The sequence below is a fragment of the Rhinolophus sinicus genome, linkage group LG04 (assembly GCF_036562045.2).
Source record: "Rhinolophus sinicus isolate RSC01 linkage group LG04, ASM3656204v1, whole genome shotgun sequence".
NCBI classification, from domain to species: Eukaryota; Metazoa; Chordata; class Mammalia; order Chiroptera; family Rhinolophidae; genus Rhinolophus; species Rhinolophus sinicus.
Window position 1 is genome coordinate 157,519,834 of NC_133754.1, and position 21,341 is coordinate 157,541,174.

General features: G+C 45.9%; 3 protein-coding genes, 1 long non-coding RNA gene and 1 pseudogene across 8 annotated transcripts; 2 read left to right on the plus strand and 3 right to left on the minus strand.

The window, feature by feature from the left end:
• Window positions 1-6,173: 6,173 nt before the first annotated feature.
• On the minus strand, window positions 6,174-6,488 carry LOC109446153 (small nuclear ribonucleoprotein E; annotated as a pseudogene). Its single transcript, XR_002137152.2, has one exon. The product of XR_002137152.2 is annotated as a small nuclear ribonucleoprotein E (transcript).
• A 1,529-nt stretch (window positions 6,489-8,017) lies between these two features.
• LOC109446040 (uncharacterized) lies at window positions 8,018-12,786 on the plus strand. Its single transcript, XR_012495841.1, has 2 exons — window positions 8,018-8,508; window positions 10,632-12,786. It is a non-coding gene; the product is annotated as an uncharacterized LOC109446040 (long non-coding RNA).
• On the minus strand, window positions 9,346-10,980 carry SIT1 (signaling threshold regulating transmembrane adaptor 1). The gene is made up of 5 exons (XM_019729057.2): window positions 10,844-10,980; window positions 10,595-10,730; window positions 10,450-10,508; window positions 10,272-10,339; window positions 9,346-10,180 (listed from the first exon to the last, which is right to left on the minus strand). Exons 1-5 carry the CDS (start codon window positions 10,881-10,883, stop codon window positions 9,947-9,949), a joined length of 537 nt encoding a protein of 178 aa, XP_019584616.2. The 5' UTR covers window positions 10,884-10,980; the 3' UTR covers window positions 9,346-9,946.
• Window positions 12,787-14,752: 1,966 nt separating the features above from the next.
• Window positions 14,753-17,248, plus strand: CCDC107 (coiled-coil domain containing 107). 2 transcript variants are annotated; one of them, XM_019729059.2, is made up of 6 exons: window positions 14,753-14,911; window positions 15,001-15,152; window positions 16,486-16,546; window positions 16,637-16,727; window positions 16,804-16,916; window positions 16,996-17,248. In XM_019729059.2, the coding sequence occupies exons 1-6, from the start codon at window positions 14,806-14,808 to the stop codon at window positions 17,241-17,243; spliced, it is 771 nt and encodes a 256-aa protein (XP_019584618.1). In that variant the 5' UTR covers window positions 14,753-14,805; the 3' UTR covers window positions 17,244-17,248. The 2 variants fall into 2 exon arrangements, with proteins under 2 accessions (XP_019584618.1, XP_074186787.1); XM_074330686.1 differs by having other exon boundaries at window positions 14,754-14,911; window positions 16,483-16,546.
• A 225-nt stretch (window positions 17,249-17,473) lies between these two features.
• On the minus strand, window positions 17,474-21,098 carry ARHGEF39 (Rho guanine nucleotide exchange factor 39). 3 transcript variants are annotated; one of them, XM_019729270.2, is made up of 9 exons: window positions 20,813-21,098; window positions 20,526-20,620; window positions 20,146-20,266; window positions 19,794-19,912; window positions 19,132-19,202; window positions 18,760-18,888; window positions 18,385-18,614; window positions 18,042-18,130; window positions 17,474-17,875 (listed from the first exon to the last, which is right to left on the minus strand). In XM_019729270.2, exons 1-9 carry the CDS (start codon window positions 20,948-20,950, stop codon window positions 17,863-17,865), a joined length of 1,005 nt encoding a protein of 334 aa, XP_019584829.1. In that variant the 5' UTR covers window positions 20,951-21,098; the 3' UTR covers window positions 17,474-17,862. The 3 variants fall into 3 exon arrangements, with proteins under 3 accessions (XP_019584829.1, XP_019584828.1, XP_074186786.1); XM_019729269.2 differs by having other exon boundaries at window positions 17,474-17,878; XM_074330685.1 differs by lacking the exon at window positions 18,760-18,888 and having other exon boundaries at window positions 17,474-17,878.
• Window positions 21,099-21,341: the final 243 nt, after the last annotated feature.

A 21,341-nucleotide genomic window follows, 5' to 3' on the forward strand; every position in this document is an offset into this window, starting at 1 on the left:
AGGACTCCACCCCAGTTGCTGGCTTTGATGGTGGAGGAAGAAACCATGAGCCAAGGAATGCAGGTAGCTTCTTAAAGCTAGAAAAGGCTTCTAGAGGCCACCTGATATAAATGGATTCTCCCTGAGAGCCTCCAGAAAGGAACAAGCACTGCTGACACCTTGATGTTAGTCCAGCGAGACCTATGTCGGACTTCTGACCCACAGAACTGGAAGATGAGAAATTTGTACTTTTTAAGCCACTGAATTTCTAGTCATGTGTTACAGCAGCAATAGGTGAGTTTCTCGAACTGTGGAAGAAGCATGATGTAAGGGAAAGAACATGATATTACGAATAAAGAAGCCAGCCCTGCCACAGAATGTAATTGTGGAAAAGTCACAATTTCCTATTTAAAATATAGGATGGTTTAGAAAATGTCTGACATCAATCAAGGATGTGATTGCTGGAGATATAGTAGGGATTTTAGCAAAAGCATCTTGCAGTCTGTTCATAGCTTCAGAGTCAGGAGGGAGAACTGTGAGCCGTCTTACAGCACTAAAGCCGTCTTGCAGCTTTGATCACTGAAGCCAAAGAGTAGGTCTCCAGTGACTTGCCCCAGGCCCCTCCTTGATCCTGTCTTGGATGGTGACACAGAAAGCACATTCATAGATGCTGATGGCACAGAGCTATAAGGAAAAGCAAATATACCAAAAGGGAAATTCTGGAGTCAAACAATGAGGAAGGGCAAAATGACGGCTCCAAACCACAGAATGAAATGTAATAAAGATACATAATAACAGCTAGCATTTATTGAAAAATTAAATTTTGAGTTCAAACACGCAAATTACAGAAGCATGTGATGGAGTCTAGCTTAACAATAGTTTATGTACAAAAGTTTGAGGGGAGGGGCAGTTATCAGGCATTTTGGAGCTTGAAGGGATCTTAGCGAGCCCAAGCCACTTATTGTACAAATTAGGAAATGATTCAGTAGGCTGTAAGCTACTAATTGTGAACAAACCACTTAATTCACAAGGAGGGCTTGTGAAAAATCTATCCCTTAGGACTACAGCTCCTTTACCAAATGTCAACACTGGGCCAGCCACAAAGACGGTCGCGTTTGAGGGGAGCGAACCCCTGCTGATGAGGCAGCCCTACACGCCAAAAATTGTGCTATGTGACCACCAACTCCTCTGACCTTAGCTGACTTGGCATCTGACTCAAGACTGTGTCCTATGGGGTGGCCTGGCCTGGAAATCAGGGATTATCTGTTTTTCATTCTCAGGAATTTAAATGGGAAAATATGGAGACGACCACTCCGTTAGCAGTGGGAGCTGAGGTAAAAGGTTGCAAAGAGTCTACATCGGTCCACATGGTGGAGTCCTCCATCCTTAGCAATTGTGCCTGGCTGCTCCTACCTCACACACGTGGAGTGGAGTGATTATCCCGGCAGGGGTCATCAAACCTGATTTTCATGAGGAGATACATTGCTGCTACATAATAGGAGCAGGTGGAAGGTATCTACGTCCCCAGGGGATTCATGGTGCCTCTTGGTGCTCTGTGCCCAGTGATAAACTATCCACGAATGGGCAACTGCAGCCACCACAACCGGAAAAGGGTTCAGTAATCGGGGCTCAGGCTCCTTGGAAATGAAGATCTGTCTGTGTTACCCACCAAGCAAGCCATCCAGACCAGCATCTAGTGCTGCTTGAGAGGAAGGGGATGGTAGAGGAGGAAATGCAGTATCTCAGTTCCAGCCTTAGAACCAACCACAGCAGTGGGGATTGTAGCTTGTCCCACTAACCCTCCTGGTCTACTTTTTTATTCCTCTTCCTCTTTCTTGTTTTAAGAAGCAGTGACAGGCTGAACTTAATGAGGGACATGAGTGGATCTGAGCAACGCACGAGCAGACAGTGCCTCAGCCATCCCTGTCCTCTCAGGCCTTACCAGTTGGTGCACATCAGCCTGGCTTCCAACTGCCAGTATTTTTGCCTGCAGCTTTTCTTTGGCAAGTGGCTCTGCCCCAACATATGGCCGCTAAAAGTGGCCTCCCCGCAGAGCAGCTCAACCAGTGACTGGTGGGAACTGGTATACACACACAAGCAACCTCGGCCCTGGGGGTGGGTAACTCTGAGGGCACATGCTACACTAGCTTTCAGAATTTTCCAATGGTTTTGAGCCCGTTTGCCACCATGGATGTAAAGTGGTACCTCGCTATTACTTTAAATTGCCTGTCCCTGAGTCCTAGTGAATTTGAACATATTTTCATGATTGTTAGCTAGTTGGATTTGCTCTTCTATTAATGTTAAATCCTTTGTACCTATTTTTCTCCCCCAGCCAGAATTGTATTTTGAAACATTTCAAGCCTAAAGGAAAGTTGAAAGAATAATACAATGAATACTTATATGTCTGTCATCTAGTATGTCAGTCAAGGCTCAAACTGTTCTCAAACCACATAAAAGAAACGACAATTATGTGACATGATAGAGGTGTTAGCTAACTATGGAGGTCATCATATTGCAATATATAAATGTATCAAATGAGCACATTTAACAACTTAAATTTACGTTATATATCAATTATATCTCAATAATAAAAGGTTCAATCAGAGAAGCAGACCTTCAGGATATGCATAGACATATACATACACAGGCACATATAGATTTTTTTCAACTAAAAGATTTGCTACAGGGAATTGCCCTTACACAATTATGCAATTGTAAGAGCGGATTGAACAACCTGTGAAAGGCCATTCTTTGCTTCTGCTGCTGGAGCTTGGAATCGGCAGGGCAGGCTGTTGGGAAGGGAAGGCGGATGGAAAAGTGGGGGAGCAGGGATAAAGCCAGAACCCCTCAGGACAGACTGGAAGCTGACTCAATCTCTTGCTGCCTCCAACTTGGATGGTGTGAATGTCTTACAAGAGAAGCTGTGCGTTCACCCTCCAGGCTCCACTGCTCCACTGGAATGCAAGTTTCATTAGTGCATGGTCCTCGCTCAGAGTAGGCACTCGGTAATGACAGCCCATTGTTCCAGGGCCATTGATTATGTCATCCTTCCTTTTCCCAATGAATTGAATTGCCATGTGCTCATACACACAAACACCCAATTTTGGATTCCTGTTTAATTCCACTGATCAACTTTTTCCTCTTTACTTATTGATTTGATTAATTGGCCTTACAGATGTTCTGATATTTTATAAAGCAAATTTCTCTCTTTAAAAAATATTTTTCCTTAACTGTTCTTTGAGATACAAATTGGAATTATCTAACTGTGTATGTACTTTAATTTGGGTAGAATTGACATTTTTGATGATATTTTATCTTCCCACCAAGAAAATGGTTGATTTTCTGTTTGTCCCAATCTTGTTTTATGTCTTTTAATGATATTGTATAACTTTCTTCATATGAGTGCTGTTTCTTCATTAAATTTACATACTATACAACTTATGGTTATAAAATGTCATAGGGATGTAATATACAGCATGGCAGCTATAGTTAGTAATACTGTGTACTATATTTGAAAGTTGTTAAGAGAACAGAACTTAAAAGTTCTCACCACTAGAAAAAAAATGTGTAACTATGTGTGGTGATGGATGTTAACTAGACTTATTATGGTGATCATTTTGCAATATATATAAACATCAAATCATTATGTTGTACATCTGAAACTAATGTTATATGTCAATTGTATCTCAATTTTTAAAAATATACATACTGTAACTTAGTGATTACAAGGGTAGTCTCAGTTCCCAACGCCCAGGATTCAAAACCCAACTCTAGCACGTTACCACCTAGTGATCTGACGTAAATCACTTAATCTCTCTGTTCCTCAGTGTTCTAGTCTGTAAAATAAGAGTAATAATAGTAGTCTAGCTTAAGAGAGTGTTGTAAGAATTAATTGAATTAATAGAAAGTGCTTACAAAAGTGCATGGTATTATGGTGACTGTAATTGTTATTATCCTAAGACCTTTATAACTTTGGAACTATAAATTGAATATTTCTCTGATTTTCAATTTTTTTGCATATTACTAAAGTAGGAAAAAAGCAGTTTATTTTCGTTATATTTGTCTTGTATCCAGTCAACTTTCCAAAAATTGTTCTGTCTTTTTACTAGAGTCTTTTACATTTCTTGATAATACAATCATATCAGCAAAAAAAATTAGCATTATAATTTTTCGGGTGACCATAGCAATTTATTTTGTCTTACTGCATTTGGTAAAACTTCCAAGATATGTCAATAATCAGGATAACACTGGCCTCTCTGTCTAAATTTTCATTTTAATTGAAGTGATTTTAGTGTTTCATCACTGAGAAGAATAGTATTAGGTTTTAGTAAAAAAGTCCTCATTACATTTAAGTGGTTTTCCTCTTTTTATTTTTTACTTAGGTTTATTAGGAATGGTATTAAGTTATACTGGCTCTGTATATTAAGCATGGGAGGTTTCCTTCTTTTCCTATAGTCCTGACTAGTTTAAATGGCATAAAAATAATAATAATAATAATAACAATAATAATAGTTTTTAAGGTTAGCTAAAATTCAGCTGTGGTGCCATTTGAATGCAGTCTTTTCCAAAAGTAGATCTTTAATCGCTTTTCTAAGATAAGTTGAGATATTCAATCTTTCCTCTTTCTCTTGGGTCAATTTTGGTAATTTACATTTTTCCTGAAATGTATCCATTTCCTGTAAATTTTGAAATTAGTTGATGAGAAATTTTAAGTTATACTTTTTAAAATAATTATTTAATTCTTTCTTCTATCTATAACGATGTTTTCTTTCTCATAATTAATCTTGTCATTTTTACTCTTTTCCCCCCTATTTGGGTTTGAAAGAAGTTTGTTTTTTTAGCCCTTTTAAGTACATTTTTTATTTGTTTTTTAATATTTTCGTTTGTGTTCCATTTCATTCATGTCTATTTTTGTTATATCCCGATTACTTTGGTTTTCTTTTCTTGTTCTTTTTATAATGTATTGAAATAAGTACTGCATTTATTTTTCCTTTTTTTTTTAAAAGCTTGCTATCTTTATAGTATTTCAGGGATATATGATACAGGGTAATTGAGAGGGTTCCTCGTATTACACTACTTTTTCATTCAGCGTTTAAATTTTGTGAACACAGTAATTTTGTTCTTTTTTGAAAAAAAAACAACTTTATTGTATTATAATTTACATGCAATAAATTTTTTCAATGTTAAGTGTACAATCCTATGAGTTTTCACACCACTTTCAGCCTGTATCTTATTGCCCTTGTTGGATATCAGCATCATCATTGCTTTCTGCGTATCTGCCTGGTATCCCTTTCCCACATCTTTATTTTGAATTGTTGATTATCATTTTGCTCTATGTGTATTTCTTTTAAGTAATATGGACCAGAATTTGATTTATAACAAAATCTGACAGTCTTTTAACCCAGTCCACTCATATTCACTGTAATGAGTGATGTACTTGATTTATTATTTCCATCTTACTTGTTTTTAAATTTTTAAACATTGTTGTGAACTTTTATTTTGCTTTGCTGGGTTGAATGAATGACTATTCATCCCATTTTTCCCCTTGTTAATTTGGAGTTTTATTGTAGTCATTTAATTTGGAGTCATTCTATTAATATTATCATCCCTTGCCCTGTTGTCTTAAATAGACACACATGACCCTTCTGGTGGGTGAAAACAGAACTATTTACATCATACTATACTTATCTTCTACTTCCTCCCCACCTCAATAAGATGTGGTCTTTAGAATACTTTCACTACCCTTCCCTCCTCCTCTTTCATCCTCCCTTACTTGGATCCTGTAACACTTACCTTCCCCTTATACCCACTACCTGATTCCAGAGTTTTATTGAGATAATTAAATCCTAATTAGAATTTCCTTTACAGTGTGTTCCACCTGTTCCAAGAGTTCTTATTTAGCATTTAATTGCATGTTATAAATATATAGAGAGATATATAGATCATGGTTTTTTTGTTCCCCATTGCTTTCTTTCCTTTTCATCTTCCCCTATCTTGAAATCTCTGTTCTGATTCATTTGTTATTCCATTAGAGTCTTCAAAGTATTTCTCAGATGCTATACTTGGTGATTTTTGCAAATCTTTAATATCTTTCTTTCCTCCTTGGCTGGATCTGGGTTGCAGGCCTTTTCTTTCATTAACTCACATTTAATTTTGCTATCTTGTATTTATTTATTTATTTATTTATTGCCTTCTCAACAATTTCTCACTTCATTAGTCATTTCTAGTTGGAGACACTCTGAAATAGAGTAATATTATCTCCTTTTAGCATGATCCGACCCAGCTGTTTTCTTGACTTTGTTTTAGAATGAATCTCTTCTGCATCATCTAACACAAGGTTCATATACCCATTAAAACCAATGATACAGCCCTCTATCCACATATTCACTTGTTCATATAGCCACACGTGAATCTGAGATCTATTCTGCAAGTATCTGAAGATGAGGTTGATGGGCTGTACCATCACCTTCTGCACTTTTTGGCCCTGGCCATGGTACGCCATGGTGGAAGCTGACCTAATTTTGCAATCTTTTAACTTCCAGGGTAGCAGATAATAATAAAGAATTTCTGTCTGAAAATGTGCTAAGATTTCCCATATCCTTAGAGCCTAAGAATTTTAACCTGTATATGGCTAAGTATGTACGTTTTCCTGTCAATCCAGTCTAGAACTTGTCTTTCTTCAGCCCAGGGAAATTTCATTTATTATTTAATTATGACCTCTCCTCTCCTGTTCCTTTTTCTCCAGGAACTCATAGAATTTTCAGTGACATCTCCTGGGTCTGTTGCAATTTCCGATCTTTAACCACATGATTTGCATCTCCATATTTTTGTTACATTTTGAGATACTTCATCTATTTAATTTTCTAGACCTGTTTTTGAATTTTAGCAGTGGCCATCCTCTCCTTTGATTTTTCTATGGAAATTTTTAGTTCTGATGTTACATTTTCTTGCTCAGGGAAATTTTTGGTATTTGAATTTGACACATATCTCCTCCAGGCTCTCATTTTTCTCAGTCAGAGATTCGCCTGTTTCCTCCAGCAGCTCTCTCTGCCCTCTAGTTTGTCTGAGTTCTCCCTGCCTCAAAGACTGAGAAATTCGACCCACCATTAGTTTTTTGGAGAGTATAGGAGACTCAGCAAAGCCGTTGATTGTTCCTGGGAAGCAGGCTATTTCTCGGACTTGCTGCCTTCCTGAAGGTCCTTGCTCTTGGCTCTGAGAGTCTTCTCCAGAAACTTGTCTGCAGAGAATTCTCTGCCAGGAGCTCAGTAGAGCGCATTTAAAGTTCCTCACCTACAGCTAAGAGTTGTCAAAGTGGATAGGAAGGGAGGTCTTCATAGGGTTGCCATATGCCCAGAATCTAAGTATTATTAACAGATAACAGTGATAATCACCAAAAGACTTTAAAACAGAAGCCATTAATAGTAGTAGGTCAGAACTCATAGTTACAAGAGAGAGAACATCTAACTTACACTGACTTACGTTTTAGCATACATAACCAAAAAATTCAGGAAGCAGATCTAGCTCTGGGCATGGCTGGATCCAAGGTTTCAAATGAAGTCATTAAGACTTGGTCTCTCTCCATGTCCCAGCTCTGTTTCTCTCCTTGCAGCCAAAACCCACTTGAAAATTTAGACTCATTTTGACAGAGTGCAGAGCAAGGCCAAAGATGGAGGGGCCTTAACTGGATGGCTTGAAGGCCCCACCCCACCTATAAGTAATTCGTTAAGAAAGTCCTATAATCATTGAACCTTTGCCCATCCCATTGGTTCTTGGGTTTATCTCTATCCTCCCAGCTGGGATCTCTGGAAGAGGGGGAAAGCTGGTGCCCCAGAGGGCCCTCATAGCTTCTCCTAAGGGCCTGCTCCCTGAGAATTTGCCTGGGACAGGCAATTCTGGCTGAAATTAGACACCAAAGAGGTCACTAAGGGAAGCACCTGGAGATAATGAAGGGGCAAAAACTCCCGGGTATTTGGTAAGGTGAGCCGAGTTGACCAGCTAGAGAGATGCAGCAAGGGGCCCCTCATGTGTTTGAGACACATCCGGCTGCCCCCAACTGATTTATTTCCTAGACGTAGGGATCAGTTAGAAAGCAGCCACAGACCTTGCATTCAGTCATGAGGGCCTAGGCACCAACCTCGGTGATAGACAGGATAAGAAACTAAGAAAAACTAAAGGGTTGTAGGGGAGAGAGAAGGAAGACGACTCAGGCTTCAGGGACTGGAAGGAAAACAAAATTCAAGTCACACCCAGCTCCACACAGATTGAGTCCACCGTGTTCTCCGAAGGCGGGAGGTGGCCGCTCGCGGAGCGACAGTGCTTGAGCTTGCTGCTGTCCCGCACTAGACCTTGTGACTGCCCAGAAACGTCGGGACTACATCTCCCAGCATGCCACGGCCCAGGCAGCACTACGCCTGCGCAGAGGTGGTGGCGAGGCCTCGTCGTACCAGGTGAGGGCGCTCGGAGCTTGGTCCTGAGCCTGCGGAGGCTGCGGGTGCCGCAGAGCCCAGCAGAGAGGGCGAATCTGAGATGGTAGGTGTTTGAAGCCTCTGCTGACTTTCTGGGCTGGTCCCCAACCCCTGTCTCTTCCCGGGTCAAGGTCTCACGTGCCCCAGCCCGCCGACACGTTGAGCTGTCTTCAGCACAGCAGCCCTCAGAACCCCACATCCCTCTGCCAGTGGTTCCCCGCATCCGGTGCCCGCCCCCAAAGCCAGCTTCCCTCCCACACAGCCCTAGCGGCCTGCCTTTAACCGCGACCCGGGCCTCTTCTGGGGAGACCCAGGTTGGGTCTTCAGAGGTCCAGAAACTCCAGGGCGTTTGGGTTATTGTATGTGTATACAGAGGAGGTCCTCCTTCTTATTGGGAACACCAGGCCGGTCTCAGGCACACAGTTCCCCACTCTCGGTTTACGTGGGACTCTTAAGTGGTAAGGAGAGAAGTTTGGAAATAAAAGCCTCAGCTTCCCCTTTCTTGTGCCCCTCAAAACTCAGGTCTGTCAAGCCAGACCTGCCTCTCCAGGGGCCCTAGAGGGAGATGGCTTAGACCTCAGGTTGTGGAGGGTGGCAACTCATTTACAGAGTCCATGGGGAGAGTACAGGTAAGGGGCTGGTGAGTTTGCACACCCCAGATAATGGGAGCAGGGTGGCTCTGAGTACAAATTCTGAGGGTGTTCTAGCAGCAGCAGCAGCAGCAGCTAGGCACTGGGCTCTGGCCGCCACCCCTGGCACCCGTCCTTCAGTGTTGATGCAGCAGCCCCGCTTAGGCCCTCTTCCCCAGCTGGAGGCCCCCAGGAAGTGTGCTGTGCAGACAGCAAAGCTCTAGCCCACCATGTGGGGATTGTTGCAGATCTATAGTACACTAGATAAAATCTGAACACTTTTTGAGAAGTTTTATTTGAAAACTTGGGGACACAACAGAGGCAGCAGGATGATGACTGGTATTCTCCTGCCAGGCTTTTCAAGTCAGAAGCCAGGCTTGAGTTCCTCAGGTTGCTATTATAGGTTCCAGGACCCCTCCAGCCTGTCTGCTCACGAGGGATATACTCTACCAGGTCCTCTCAGGTTCTTACCCCCTCCCCCACTGCCCATTTCCTGTGTCTGAGGAGACACTGGGGTGTCAGGGGTACACTTATGAGAGCAGTACTGGGGAGGATTTGGTTAAACTCCGGAAGGAGGAAGAAGTGAGAACCTGGGAGTTTGGTGCCTGAGAGGAATAGATAGAACAAAGAGGGGGTGAAGGGACCCCTGTCTCTGCTTCCTCCAGCCTCAAGAAATGGGGAGCCTGTCGGTCCCCTGAGATATCTCCCTCACAGCTCAGATAGGAAGTTTGGGGAAAATCACCTCCTGTGACTGGGCAATGGGTGCGTGTCTGGGTGTTGTTGGCAAACAGTCATTACCCAGACAGGATAGCAGTAACCCCTGCAACAGAGGAGGCGCGGTGATGCATGCTCCACTGTGCCGGGTCCTCCATCTCAGCTGGGTGCAGGCTGGCTGTTGGCATAGGCCTGGTCTGGGAAGGAAGCGCGGGCTCTGCGGGTCTGGGCACACACGGAGGCGTAGAGCTCCGGCTCTAGACCTGAGGCCTGGGGCTTTGGCTCCGAGTCCAGCACTACCTCTGAGTACTTGATGGGGGTTCCAGGGCTAGGGATCCGGCCCTGTGGAGGCCGCAGCTGCAAGCTGGTATAGCACATCACCTCCTCTGCAGCCTGGAGTTGCAAGGCTGTTAGAAGTTCACTGGACCCTTGAAAAAGCCCCCACTTCCTCCCCTCCCCTCTTCCTTGGGCACAACTGACTCACCCTGGTGGGGCCTCCAGGTGTTGGTTCTGGATCCTGCTGGTCTGGCCTTGGTTCTTGGGACAGCCGTCCTGGGACAGGGAATAGGAATCTGGTCACTTCTTGTTCCTCCTCCTGCAGCCCCTCATCCCACCCACCCAGGATCTGGCCTCTGTGTCCCTCCCCTGTGCCAGCTTCCTACCTGTCTTCAGATAATGCAGGTTCCCATACAGGGGGACCTCTTCCACAGACCCTCCAGAACTGCAACACAAAGTTTAAGGGATGAATGGGGACTTCTTGGTAAGGAGAAATTCTCAATTAACCCATCTCCGTTTTTCCCCACTCACTGTCCCTGTCCCGGATGGCTCCTGCTCCGGTCACTAGTCCATCGGGACAAGTGTGCAGCCAGTGAGATGAGAAGCAGCAGCGTCACAGCCCCTAAGAGGGCCCACAGTCCCCAGGCCTGCGTCATGGAGGGGATTCCTGTGGATGTGAGAGGATGGGAGTGTTACTGCCCAGCCCAACCCTCCAGATCCTTGCAGGTGGGATATGGGGCCACATGACCCCTCCCCCTGCTCCTGCCCCGCCCAGCTTACCGGGCATTAGCTGATCTGTGCAGTTGTCACATTTGCTCATGACTGCTGATGTGGGAACCAAATCTGCAAGCACCAAGCCCTGAGCCAAGGTTTCAGCCTGTTTATAGCCTGACAGCTGCAGCAGCCCACCTTACTCCCACCCCTCCCTGGGCCTTGCCCCCACCACTCGTCATCCCCAATACTGGTGGTGGCAAAGTCACTGGTTTCCGGGGAGGAAAGGGGAGGGGAGGGATGAGTGAAAGAACAAAGACACCGCCCAGTGCCTGCACCTGCGCCACCCAGCAGCTCCTGAGCTTCCGCACCAACCCCTCCCACCCCTACCGGTGGCCCTGTACCACCTCCAGCCAGAGAAGAGAGAAGCAGGTCTGAGTTTATTGTGCCACTGTGTAGGGGAGCCCATGAAGACGCCGATGGGGACAGAAGTGGCATGAAGCAGTACCCATAAGACGAGGAAGACAGGCCTTCTGCCACAGGGTGCCTGAATTTTCTCTCCAACTCTGAGTCCCATGAGGGGGAATGTATTCCTCAATGAGCATGCTATAAAGTGGAATGTGACTGGGAGGTCTCCTGGTATGTACAATCTCACCACACCCTAAAGCTCACCCAAGGTGAATGTGTTAGGATAACCATTGTCATTGTTATTATTACTGGTATAATAGTTTGGGGGGTAGAGGAAGCTAGGTTTCCCACTCCTGACCCACTTCATCCAAACTGTCCCTAAGAACTGTCATTCTCAAAAGTTAGTTGAATTAAAGAAACCTCTGCTCCTGTACCATCCTGGGAAGCTGAGCCCTGTCTGTGTGCTTGTTCACTTCAGGGAGTGGAGTACGTGCCTTGTCCAGAAACAGCCAAATCAGGTAGAGGCTATTGAGCTGGGAACAGGGAGTTTAAGTTCCAAATATAAACCTTAGACCAGAGGTCAGAGATATGTTTTGTCTGGCCCATATAATGTTTTTAAAAATTAAAAATTATTTCTATGGTCTGTGGAGAATTTTAAAACAAAACCAACTAAAAATCAGTCTCCTTTTTATTACTACCATGTTTCAGCAATTCTAAAAACTGCCAGTGATAAAATACTCCCCTCTGAAAAATCTTTTGTAGATCTAAGTGCTAGATTTCTGTGGTTACTGGTGAGTTTTAATAATATACAAGCTTCAAAATAGCACATTAGCATTACTTATCCTTTAGAAAACATTGTAATCTACATGGAAGTTAATCTGGAGAACTCCTAGTTATACAATTGGCTCCTGACACAAGCAAATTCACCTACATGTATTTATATCTAGAATCAGTTCTTAATAGTGTGGAATTGTTCAAGTTTGCTTTGGGCACAATTTCTGTCTCCTTCCCCTAGCATAGTACATAGTCCTGCACTTAACCAGTAGATTTAAAATAAACAATGATAGCACAATTATTGTAAAATCAAAGGAATTAAACTTGAGTTACTTTAATTGTGTCATTGTAGGTGACCACTTGGAGTCTTTATGTTGAAAATATACTGGAATTTATTATGAAATGGAATTTTTATGAATCTTTGCCAAACTTCCATATGTTTAAGACTTTTCCTAACTATTTGTAGGTCTGTTGTTTCATGTAAAAGAAACCTTTTGAAATGAAAATTAATAAAAGGCTGTCTTTGATCAACTATGAGTGGAGATTGACAAATATGGCTATATTCTCTATTAAATATGAATATGCAAAGGTTTCTTTTGACAAATTTGCAGAAGTTAACTTTACAAAAAGAAATTGTAATGTTATCACTCAGATTAATATGTAGATATAAGGTTTTTGCCCCTTTTCTCAAAAAATACAATAATATAATTAAGAAGTAGTAACTCAATACCTTTTCCTTTCTTGTCCTGTAATGCTTAATTTTTAACTACATATATTTTTATACTGTCATGATTATATCAGACATTCAATAAAACAAATAATTCACTGTCTGAATTTCTGGCCGTTATTATTTGTTCCATTTCCTGATTATTACTGAAAATAATTTTGTCAAGTAGAAGAGAAGAATTTTTTAAAATGATTCACATGGGTATAAATATGTGAAGTATGCCACTGATTCCTTGTCAACACTTAAAGATTTCCAAGTTTTGAAAATCCCAATTTGTTGATATTTGGAGAAAAAATCAGAAGATCTGGCAATAGTGGGTCCAAATTCCCTAAAGTCAACAATCAGTTTGGGGGCATTTATGATATTGTACCTGGCCTGAACCACTTGTTCACATTGACTATGCCAACTGGCTTTGGCGTCAAGGTTTGAACTATCCTGGTCTGCAATCCAGGCTGTCTCTGGGTAGTTAGCTAGACCATGACAATTTGCTTGGGTGTGGGTCTCTCCCTGTCCTGCCTCCTCCCTTTCTGGAAAGACAAGATACCCTCGTGCTTCATTCATTTATTCAACACACATGTACTTCATTCATTTAATACACACGTACCGATTGCTTGCTTATGTGTTAAGCTCTGGAGATACACATGTGAGTGGAAAATGGTTTCTTTCCTCAAAGAAGAGCTCTTGGTCTAATTAGAACGACGATCCTATGTATCCCAGGCAATTGTAAAAGACAGTGTGGGACTACCTAAGTCCACCTGGAGAAGTTATGGAAAAAAGGAGGGGGAAGAGTTGGGGGTGGGGTGATGTAAAGCAGATAATACGGAGACAGAAAACGGTTGGAATCTCTGCCCTGCCTCTTACCTGATTAATAACTTACTTAACCTTTCTAAACCTTGGTTTCCTCATTCTTTAAAAGAGCTTAATTATAGTTACTTATTGGTCCGTTTTAAACGCATTAATTTCATTCAAAAAGGATTCATTGAGTGACTGCTCGCGCCAGGTGCTGTGCTAGGCTATAGGAATAAAATGGTAAAGAAAAAGAGTTATGGCCCCTGCTCTCGTGGAATTTAAAGTCTAGCGATATTGTCTATAATTAATTTTATTGATTTTAATAAATTAAAATGGATTTTTCCAGCTTTATTGAGGTATAATTGGCGTAATAGTGGTTTGAAGAAAGCACTAATGAATATATTGGCAGTTAAAGGTTCTGAATGAAGGGAACACACCAGCTGAGATCTGAAGGTTGTGCCCACGTTAACAGCTCGGAAAGGAAATGGCAGCGGAGGGTCCGGGAGAGGGTTAATATACAAGTGCCTGGCTCGGAGTTGCTGCTTAGGTTAAAATCACTATGCAGTAGGCACGATTCCAAAACGGTTCAGAGCACTTTATTTGGATGAACCCCTTTGATCGACAAAATCGTGAAACTGGTAGAGATCAGTCAGTCACCGGGTTAGCAGCATTATTGAAATTTTGCCCAGCATAAACTGCTTGCAAACCGCTACTTCCTAAAATGCAGCCGCGCTGAGAATGAGCCCCGTGTGGTTGGTGCGCATGGAAGGCGCACTGCCTGCGTAACTAGAGGAACTGACGGATGACGGCCCTGCAGCACGCCGCTCAGCTCCCCCACCCAGGGCAGGATCGCATCTTGGCGGGTTCAGGGTGTAAAGCAGGGAGGGTCTACGTGCCCGCGCACGCGGCACTCTCTACCATACGGTCCGGGGACTTTCCCCTAGGCGCAAATAAGGAACAAGTCCTTCGTCTGTAGCCTAGGAAACAGGCCTTCAGCACGAGCTACGTTGTTTGTTATGTAAGCCGACCTTTTATAGGTCTGTAAGAACATTTATCTTTTGATTAGGGTGAGGATGTTGGTGGAGTGAGACACAAAAACAACTTCCCGGCATAATCTTCTAAAGCTTCTGGAGACATTCTACCTAATATAGAATACTTAAATAGATACTAAATTAACTAATTTAGGAAAGCTGGGCCAACAGTTCTATGCAAATATTTTAAGACCTAGTCCTTCTCATACACTAAGTGGGCGTGGCTTTCGGAGAGGCCCAAAGCGAGACCAGGTCCGGGGCGCGCTTACGCATGCGCCTACGCCTCCTTCTGTCGGCCTGCAATGGCGAGCTTAGTCTCCCTTGCGGGTGTGCTGGGGCTGCTACTTGCGTCTGCACTGCCTGGGGTCCGCGGAGACCACCCCAGCCCTGACCTCCGGGCATACCCAGGTACCAGCGAGGGCTGCTGGAGGGAGGCTGAGACTGCCCACGGGTCCCAGGCCCCAGCTCTGTTGACCCGCCTTTGCCCTCCTCCGCAGGGGACCCCACCCAGGTCGGCCCTAGAGCCACGGAAGCCCGGCGGCGCCCGCAGCCCAAGGATCAGCACGAGCGAGCCCGGGCCAGGGCGTTGCCTTTGGGGGCGCTGTACACCGCGGCTGTCGTGGCTTTTGTGCTGTACAAGTGTTTGCAGGTGCGGGACCGACCATGGGTGGGGATGCCCCGGGCCTGAATTTCCCGTGGGGGCGCTATGGTACCAAGAACAAGAGACATCTTGTCAGTCTACCAAATGACCAGTTCTTTGGCTTTCCAACATTATGGGGTTATTTTGAGCATCAAGCGAGGTAGTGGAAGTGTAGGGCGCGTGGTAAGTTGTAAATAAACAATGATCATCACATTTAGTCCTCCCAACAGTCCAAAGACGAGACTGTCACTTGCTCAAGATCACCCAGACCAAGTAATTGATCCCAGCAAGCGTCCATACTACAAAAGTGGGGTTCCTGGCGAGACTCCAACCTTGGCACAAGCGGTTGATTACTGTAGTCACAGTGGTTTTAGAGTTCAAAGTACCAAGCAATCTCATGTGCTTGGGAAGGAGGCCCTGAAATGGGAATTGACAGTACATTTTGGTGGATTGGAACTGTTGAAATGGAACGCAGTACCTCCCAGGGCTGTATCTTCAGCCCTACCCCTATCATTTGCATGGGGAAATAGAGGGCTGAACAAATTTGGAGATATGAAACTAGACAGCATGACTAATAGGGATAGCTAATCATGTGCCCAAATAGACTTGACAGGATAGGGTCAGGGACTGAATTTAATGATGAAATTTAACAAGGATAAATTCTATTCTTGGACTCAAGTATTGCCTGAAAGAAACATAATAGCAGCAGTTTATTATTTGACTGATAAAGTTCAGTTGTTTGATGTGACAACCCATTTACCACATCAATGCTAGTAACAAGGTATTGCACTTTATCTTCTGATCAGAACATTCCTGGAGAATCTTCTTCTTTTCAGGGCACTACTTTAAGAGCATTACAAGCTCAGTAAAGCAACGAGAAAAACTGTATCAAATGAGCACTGACTGAAAAAAAATGGTGATATTAAACCAAAGATGTGGGGCAGAGGGCAGGGGAGGGAAATGACCATTGTCTTCAAATTCCTGAGGGGCTGTCATGCTGAAAAGACATAATTTGGGAAGTCTCTAAACAGCACCACAGAAAGAAGATACAGGAAGGACAATTTTTGGCTTTGTATATAAAGTAATGACGAGAGCTTTATCAAACCGGAGGGAGCTCTTTCCTGGAGGTATGTCAGTAGACTGAAGGACCACGTGGGGGCACACTGACATGTTGCTTCATGTCCTGGGTGAGAAGCTGGACTAGATGTGATTGTGATTCCCTGAGGTAAAAACCCAATGGCTTTCTCTGCCTCAAATTATCCTCCTCCTTGTACTTGCTTTGGAGACTCTGAACTGATGAAGACTCTTGTTGCAGTATTGCCCTTTCCTTCTTCCACAGCAGGGGAAAGATGAGGCTGCTGTTCTCCAAGAGAAGGCAGACAAGAAGGAATCATTGCAGTCAGGTGGGTTTTGCAGAAGTCTGTGCTTGGTGGGGGAGTAGGGGACAGCAGACGGTAGGTAACCACTGCTCTTCTTTTCTCCTTTACTTCCAGAGCAACAGCTGGCCCAGCTGACTCAACAGCTGGCCCAGACAGAGCAACACCTGAACAATCTGATGGCCCAGCTGGACCCCCTTTTTGAGCGGTAAGGAGAGCAATGTGTGGTAGGTGAGAGAAGTGGGGGCACAGATTGGGCAGCCTCTGAGTGGACATGTCCGCAGTGTGACTACCCTAGCCGGAGCCCAGCAGGAGCTTCTGAACATGAAATTACACACCATCCACCAGCTACTACAAAAGAACAAGCCAAACGAGGGTGTGGAGTTTCCAGAACCAGGTAAGGGGTTGGGAGGTGAGTCTCGTGGAGGTACAAACAAATTTCTGAAACTGGACCATGCCTGACCTTCCCCTCACAGAGGTCAGCATACCCTTTCCTGAGGACTTATGTATAAAGGAGGACGAGGAGGATGCTGGTAACAGTCAGGCCTGGGAGGAGCCCCTAAACTGGAGCACAGAGACAAGGAACCTAGCTGCTCCCTGGGGAGTGGAGCAGGGGCTAAGAAGAAGATGCACCAAGGCTGTGGCAAAGGGCCCCAATCACAGCCCCTGCCAGGAAGGAGGGACAGCGGCTGAAGGTTTAATAAAACAAAGTCTGTTGTTGTGACTGGATGCTCCTGTGCGCTTTTTCCATTCCAGCTGGTCACACACACACCCATACTAGGTGCTTAAGAACGACTGGGCCTTCTTGAAAAGCTTCCCTTATTAGGACAAAAAAATGCTGCCTTCCAGTGCAAGAGCTGAGAAGACAGAGGGAGCTCCTGAGGCCTCCTTCATGCCAGCCTCCAGGGCACAAAAATCCCTTTTCTCATATCACATAGCCAAGACAGAAAGGCCTTTCCAAAGAACAAAGCTTTACTAAAATCCAGTGGGAAAATAAATTATAAAAACTACATACAACTTAAAAATAGCCATGTTTGCAAAGTTGCAACCTTGACAGACAACTGGCCACAAACATAGCACCGAGCTTATCAATCCCAAATCCTCTCATCTGTGCTGGAGGGGCTGGTTCAGCGGAGGTTCAGTTGGGTCAGATCTGGTTTCCTGATTCTTAAGGGCTTGTCAAATAACCCAGTGTGGCTTGGTCCCAAGCAAACACAAAATGACCTTTCTCAAACCATGAAGGCTTCTGTGTTTTGTTTAGTACTGAAGAAGGTTCCTTTATACTCTTGACCCTGCTGACCTCTCCCTGAAGTATCACGAGTTCTGGAATCTATAAGATTCTTCTAGTTCTTCTGGCTGCTGTGGAGAAAAGACAGTTCAGGCACTGGCATGAACACTACTGACACAAAATCACCTACAGGGTGGGGGTAGGTGATAGAGGACACGAGATAGGATCCGAACTGCTCATTTCTAGCTCTTGGGTTGCATCACAGCACTCTTCCCAAGGGAACACACAACTTACCTGATGGCCAAAGTCAGACTGTGGTACCAGCGCAACAGTTCCTCCTGGTCTGTGGACATAAGCAGTAGCTTCTCCTGGGGAAAGGACAACTAAGGAGAGACCACCGTTGAGTGCATTGGCTCAGAATGGTCCAGGCTAAAGCTGAAGGCCTTGCTACTCCCATGGAGGTAATTCAGGACAGAAGTGAGAATTAACTCTGAACCCCAAGCCCGTTATCCTCTCTCAATGTACATGGCTCAGTTTCTATGCAAGGGGTCCAGGACGAGGAGAGAAACAGGTATACTCATTTGAGGTATATTTTGGGCCTCTCCTACCTTACCTAGGACTCCTGCCTATTACTTACGCTGAGCAGTCCACCACAAGGGCCTCCTGAGTGGCCAAAGACCCTGTGGAGTTGACACTGGGCCATGGGGTAGAGGGCCCGGCAGGCAAAGGTGCCACTCTGCAGTAGGTGCAGTGGGGGTCGAGGCTTGGCCATGAGGAGCACGTCAGAGAAGAGGAAGAACATTCGGGGCCGAGGCTCCCCATGGGGAGGCACCACCAACAGCCAGCCCTGGCGTAGGAACCAGCGACCTAGGGGACGGGGGAGCTGTTATTCTGGTGCGCAGCTCTAGGACCTTGACCCATGGGAACAGAAGGGAGGCTGAGGAAACGGGGGGTATGTGCTGGGAATATAAAGGAGGGCAGATGAGAACTGAAGGGGAAGTAGGCAGACTACCTGAGGTAAGCCCCTTTGCCCGGCGTCCACTGAGCAGAGCCTGGACACGCCGGAGGTGCTGGGCATTCTTCTGTTTCTGACCAATGGTGTGGACTCTCTGGGCAGTCTCACTTATCAACCGAGCAGCCCCTGGAATAACATCCCCCACCCCATTCCCAGCACAACTTGGACTCTGGGTGACTTGTGGTGGTGAAAGACAGGCTGTTCCTAAAGGGGACCAGGGTCAGGGTCTAACTTCTTAAAGAGTGGGCAGGACAATAGGGACACTGCATATATGTCAGTGGAAGATAGAGGCATACCAGATGTTGGAGGTCACAACCAGAAAGGGATAGGCAGCCTCCTGCCGTGAGTTTTGGCAGAGTAAGAACATACGTGTGAGTTGGTGGTGGTCAGGGCTGTTGGGACTTGTGTTTTCCGCCAAAGCAACGACAAGATGCTCATACCTGGAATTAGACAGTTGGAAGTCTATGAAGGGAAGTAGAGCTGGGCAGAATTCCCTCTGCCTGACACACACATCACCCCCTACACATACTTCAGTTGCAAGGCCAGGAAAGATTTGCTTTTGGCTATTGTATCCCGTTTGAAAACCTGGTCTCATACCACATGGCCCTCTTCCATCTCACTGAAGAGTCAGGGGCAGACTGACCGTAGTTTTGGAGGCCAGATCCCAAGATGACCGTTAGTCGACCCAAGGAGGATGCTAGACAACCTGAGATGAACTCTTAACTCATCCCCAGCAACAGAAATTCTACGCTAGGCCAGCCTCTCATCTCAGCAAACTCTTCCAGTACCCTGTCGATAACCCTCTTATAGCCCCCCTCACTTCAATGTAGGGTTCCACAGTCCCAGCTATGGCCCTGAGGCCACAGACCCCAGATAGTCCATGGGTTCACATTTACTCTTGCAAAAGGATTTTAGGAGCAATTTGTCCCAGTAGAGAGACATTGGGACAGACCTCATGGAATCCCACAAGGCTGATGGAAGCAATCATACGGACTCAGAGAAGTTGGCTGAGGCAGGGTGAGTTCACTCACTGCTGGAGCCTCTGCAGAGGCAGAGGGAGCAGGTCCTGGAGCTGAAGACCCCCAAACTCAGGGCGGCCTTCCTGAAGCCTCAAGAACCTCCGGAAACGTTTGCTTTTCTTTAGTTGCTCCTGGAAGGGGAAAGGGTTGGCAACAGGGAGAGAAGCCACTCCTTATATTGTATTCACCTGTGTACACATCCCCAGGCCTCAGTAAGCTGTGTGCTCCTGAGAGAACCCGTCTCCCTCCAGAGGGCTCTATAAATGCAGGAACAGTATGAATGAAGTTTGGGACTCCAGAAGAAGAGGAAATGTATGTGGCAAGAGAGGAAGAGGGGAAGGACTTGAGGTCATCTTCAGGTTACCTGCAGGGTGGTCTGGGACCTCTCTGAGTTGGCAGCAAATTGGATGTAGAGCTCCAGGTGGGGGCAGAAGCCCTCCAGTCCCTGTCCCCAGTGCCCTTCTTCCAGGTAGGGAAGCAGCTCTCTGCGTGGATGAGGACAATAAAAGAGCTGCCGAAGAACTGCTCAAACACCACATTTCTCATAACCCTGTCCTGGAGGTAGTGCTGTTACCCATTTTACAGATGGAGAACTGGTGCAGGTTAGGGCACTGGGCCAAGAGCACAGGTGAGGTAATTGGCAGACTCGGAATATGAACCTGATTCTCTCAGACTCCGAGCTCCGTGCGCCGAGAGAGGCCAGGGCCTTCCCTCCTTCCCTCTCCCCATGCCCCTTCCACTCACTGGCTGGCGCCGTAAATGAGCTCCCAGGGCCCAAACAGGGCCTGGCGCTCTGGTGGTCGCAGGGTGCCCTTGGCTCTCAGAATGCCCACGAAGTACTGCGGAAGGAGAGAACATCGGTATTCAGTCTGCTAAAGAGACCAACCCCCAGGCGCAGCCAGAACCTGTAGAAGTCGACCGAGGCCCCAAATGGCAGGCGGACAATTCAAGAACCCCCATAGACCGGGCAGAGACCCTCCCACACCCTGGGGTTCCTGCCCCAGACGGGAGGGCGTGCCGGGCCCCCGCACCGTGGTCACCAGCCCTAGCTGTTCCTGGTAGCGCCGCTCGGTCTCCAGCAGCTCCCGGGCGGTGCAGGCGCGTTTCCGCTCCCAGCGGGCACGCTGCTCTTGCAACGGGCACCGAGCTGCGGGGCCCGAGCTCTCCATGTCTGGCTGACCGATGGACACTTCCCGCCACAGCCCGCCGGAGATTCAAATCCCAACCGCTTCGGGGGCGGGGCAGCGGAGAGGAGCGCGCCCCCTGGCGCGGAGAGGCTGCGCTCAGGACGGAGTATGCGCGGCGGCCAGCCACACTGCTGCTGGTCTCCTCCAATATTGCATCGCCCCAACGCCCGGGTGGTGAGTGGAACACGCCGGGTTAGGGCCAGGTGGGGCAGATGGGCGGCCCTCTTCTCAGTGGCACTATGTTGGGGCAGCAACCTGGAATTTGAGTCAGGAGACTTGAGGGTGCAGACACTGGCAGGGCCTCAGTGTTCCATCTGTAGAAATGGGAACAGGGAAATAGTCACGGTACATATATTCTGTCTTGGGCCCATAC

What these genes read in the sequence shown, in the direction of transcription:
- SIT1 (XM_019729057.2), bottom strand. Translation starts at nt 10,883, where the DNA reads ATGAGCAAATGTGACAACTGCACAGATCAGCTAATGCCCG. An exon ending in CACAGATCAGCTAATGCCCG is followed by an intron (nt 10,731 to 10,843) that starts GTAAGCTGGGCG and finishes TCACATCCACAG; the next exon opens with GAATCCCCTCCATGACGCAG. An exon ending in CCTGCATTATCTGAAGACAG is followed by an intron (nt 10,340 to 10,449) that starts GTAGGAAGCTGG and finishes TCCCTGTCCCAG; the next exon opens with GACGGCTGTCCCAAGAACCA.
- CCDC107 (XM_074330686.1), top strand. Translation starts at nt 14,806, where the DNA reads ATGGCGAGCTTAGTCTCCCTTGCGGGTGTGCTGGGGCTGCTACTTGCG. An exon ending in GAAGGAATCATTGCAGTCAG is followed by an intron (nt 16,547 to 16,636) that starts GTGGGTTTTGCA and finishes CTTTACTTCCAG; the next exon opens with AGCAACAGCTGGCCCAGCTG. An exon ending in CTGGACCCCCTTTTTGAGCG is followed by an intron (nt 16,728 to 16,803) that starts GTAAGGAGAGCA and finishes ACATGTCCGCAG; the next exon opens with TGTGACTACCCTAGCCGGAG.
- ARHGEF39 (XM_019729269.2), bottom strand. Translation starts at nt 20,950, where the DNA reads ATGGAGAGCTCGGGCCCCGCAGCTCGGTGCCCGTTGCAAGAGCAGCGT. An exon ending in GGTCCCAGACCACCCTGCAG is followed by an intron (nt 19,913 to 20,145) that starts GTAACCTGAAGA and finishes TTCCCCTTCCAG; the next exon opens with GAGCAACTAAAGAAAAGCAA. An exon ending in GGCAAAGGGGCTTACCTCAG is followed by an intron (nt 18,615 to 18,759) that starts GTAGTCTGCCTA and finishes CCCGTCCCCTAG; the next exon opens with GTCGCTGGTTCCTACGCCAG.